At 31.2% G+C, this 1,178-nt stretch overlaps 1 protein-coding gene across 3 annotated transcripts in view; it reads left to right on the top strand.

Annotated features, from left to right (window-relative positions):
• LOC119587779 (probable malonyl-CoA-acyl carrier protein transacylase, mitochondrial) overlaps positions 1-479 on the top strand; it is a 9,964-nt gene extending 9,485 nt beyond the window's left edge. For all 3 annotated transcript variants that reach the window (XM_037936471.1, XM_037936472.1, XM_037936470.1), the window contains exon 9: positions 57-479. In XM_037936471.1, coding sequence (XP_037792399.1) covers positions 57-332 — 276 coding nt within the window. In that variant the 3' untranslated portion in view covers positions 333-479. The remainder of the gene's footprint in view (positions 1-56) is intronic.
• Positions 480-1,178: the final 699 nt, after the last annotated feature.

Genomic DNA, 1,178 nt, shown 5'->3' with positions numbered 1-1,178 from the left:
ATGATAAGAATATTCTTTTGTGAATAACACATTAAATTTCCCTCCTCTCTCTACAGGTTTTGAACACAATAACCGTTCAAAATCCACTCATTCCAGTCCACTCCAACATCGATGGCAAGTATTACAAGAATGCGGAACAGGTCAAGAGGCAGCTTCCAAGACAGATCTGGAAGCCAGTTAAATGGGAACAGACGATGCACATTTTATATGAGAGAAACAAAGGGACTGCTTTTCCAATGACGTTTGAATGTGGACCTGGTAAATCCTTAAAGACTATTCTGAAAATGTGTAATGCCAAAGCCTTTGATTCTTGTTCTGCAGTAGAGGCATAAATTATTCAGAAATGATTGTGTATGTATATATTTTTTTTATAGAAAAAATATTAAAAGATTAAAAAAATAACTACATTCAGCAGTTACTGAAAGCAGAAACAAGTACCATGTACAGAGTTAGTTAATAAAATGTGTGAATTACTTAAATCTGTTTTTCCTACAATAGCAAGAAGGCTTTTATTCCATAAAGAGAGATATTTAAATGACTAAATTTCATTCATAATATTTTCTTCTTGAGCCACCTGAAAGTTTTATGTATCTAGCAAAAAAGATATAAATAAAGGTATGTATTGTAATTACTGACATGTGAATATGGAATTAATCTCCTGTAATTCAGAATGACATTAGAACCATGTGGCGCTGTTGTTGTTTTTTCAGCTAAAAGATGCGGTTTTCTCTGTCATGTTTCTCAGTTTCATGAGGAATATGGAAAAGGAGAGGAAAGTGCACCAGACACATCCTGCTTAGTTTCAATCCAAATAAAATGAGCCCAAATTCATTTTCACGAATAGGTTTGAGTAGTTTTTAAATTATTAGATGAATGTGCATGATATTTGCATTTGAAAGTATACATTACCTATAATAAATGTTTACTGTATTTCAATGAAAATACAATAGTATATAAGTTGGTATGGAGTAACAAGATATTCCTAAATTTATTTTTAATGGTAAACTACATAAGAAATGCAAAACCTCTTTTTCTCACCAAATTGAGGTAAGAAGTAGGTTGTAAATTTTGGCCTTTGAAGTGGAATTAAATACATTTTATTCTGAAAAACTAATTAAGGTGTGTCTCCTCTTTTTTTTTTATATCTTATATTCTGTATACTTCTCCAAAACTGTATG

Source organism: Penaeus monodon, chromosome 23 (assembly GCF_015228065.2).
Source record: "Penaeus monodon isolate SGIC_2016 chromosome 23, NSTDA_Pmon_1, whole genome shotgun sequence".
NCBI classification, from domain to species: domain Eukaryota; kingdom Metazoa; phylum Arthropoda; class Malacostraca; order Decapoda; family Penaeidae; genus Penaeus; species Penaeus monodon.
Note: the sequence above shows the minus strand (reverse complement) of the source record. Positions and strands in the feature narration are given on the sequence as shown.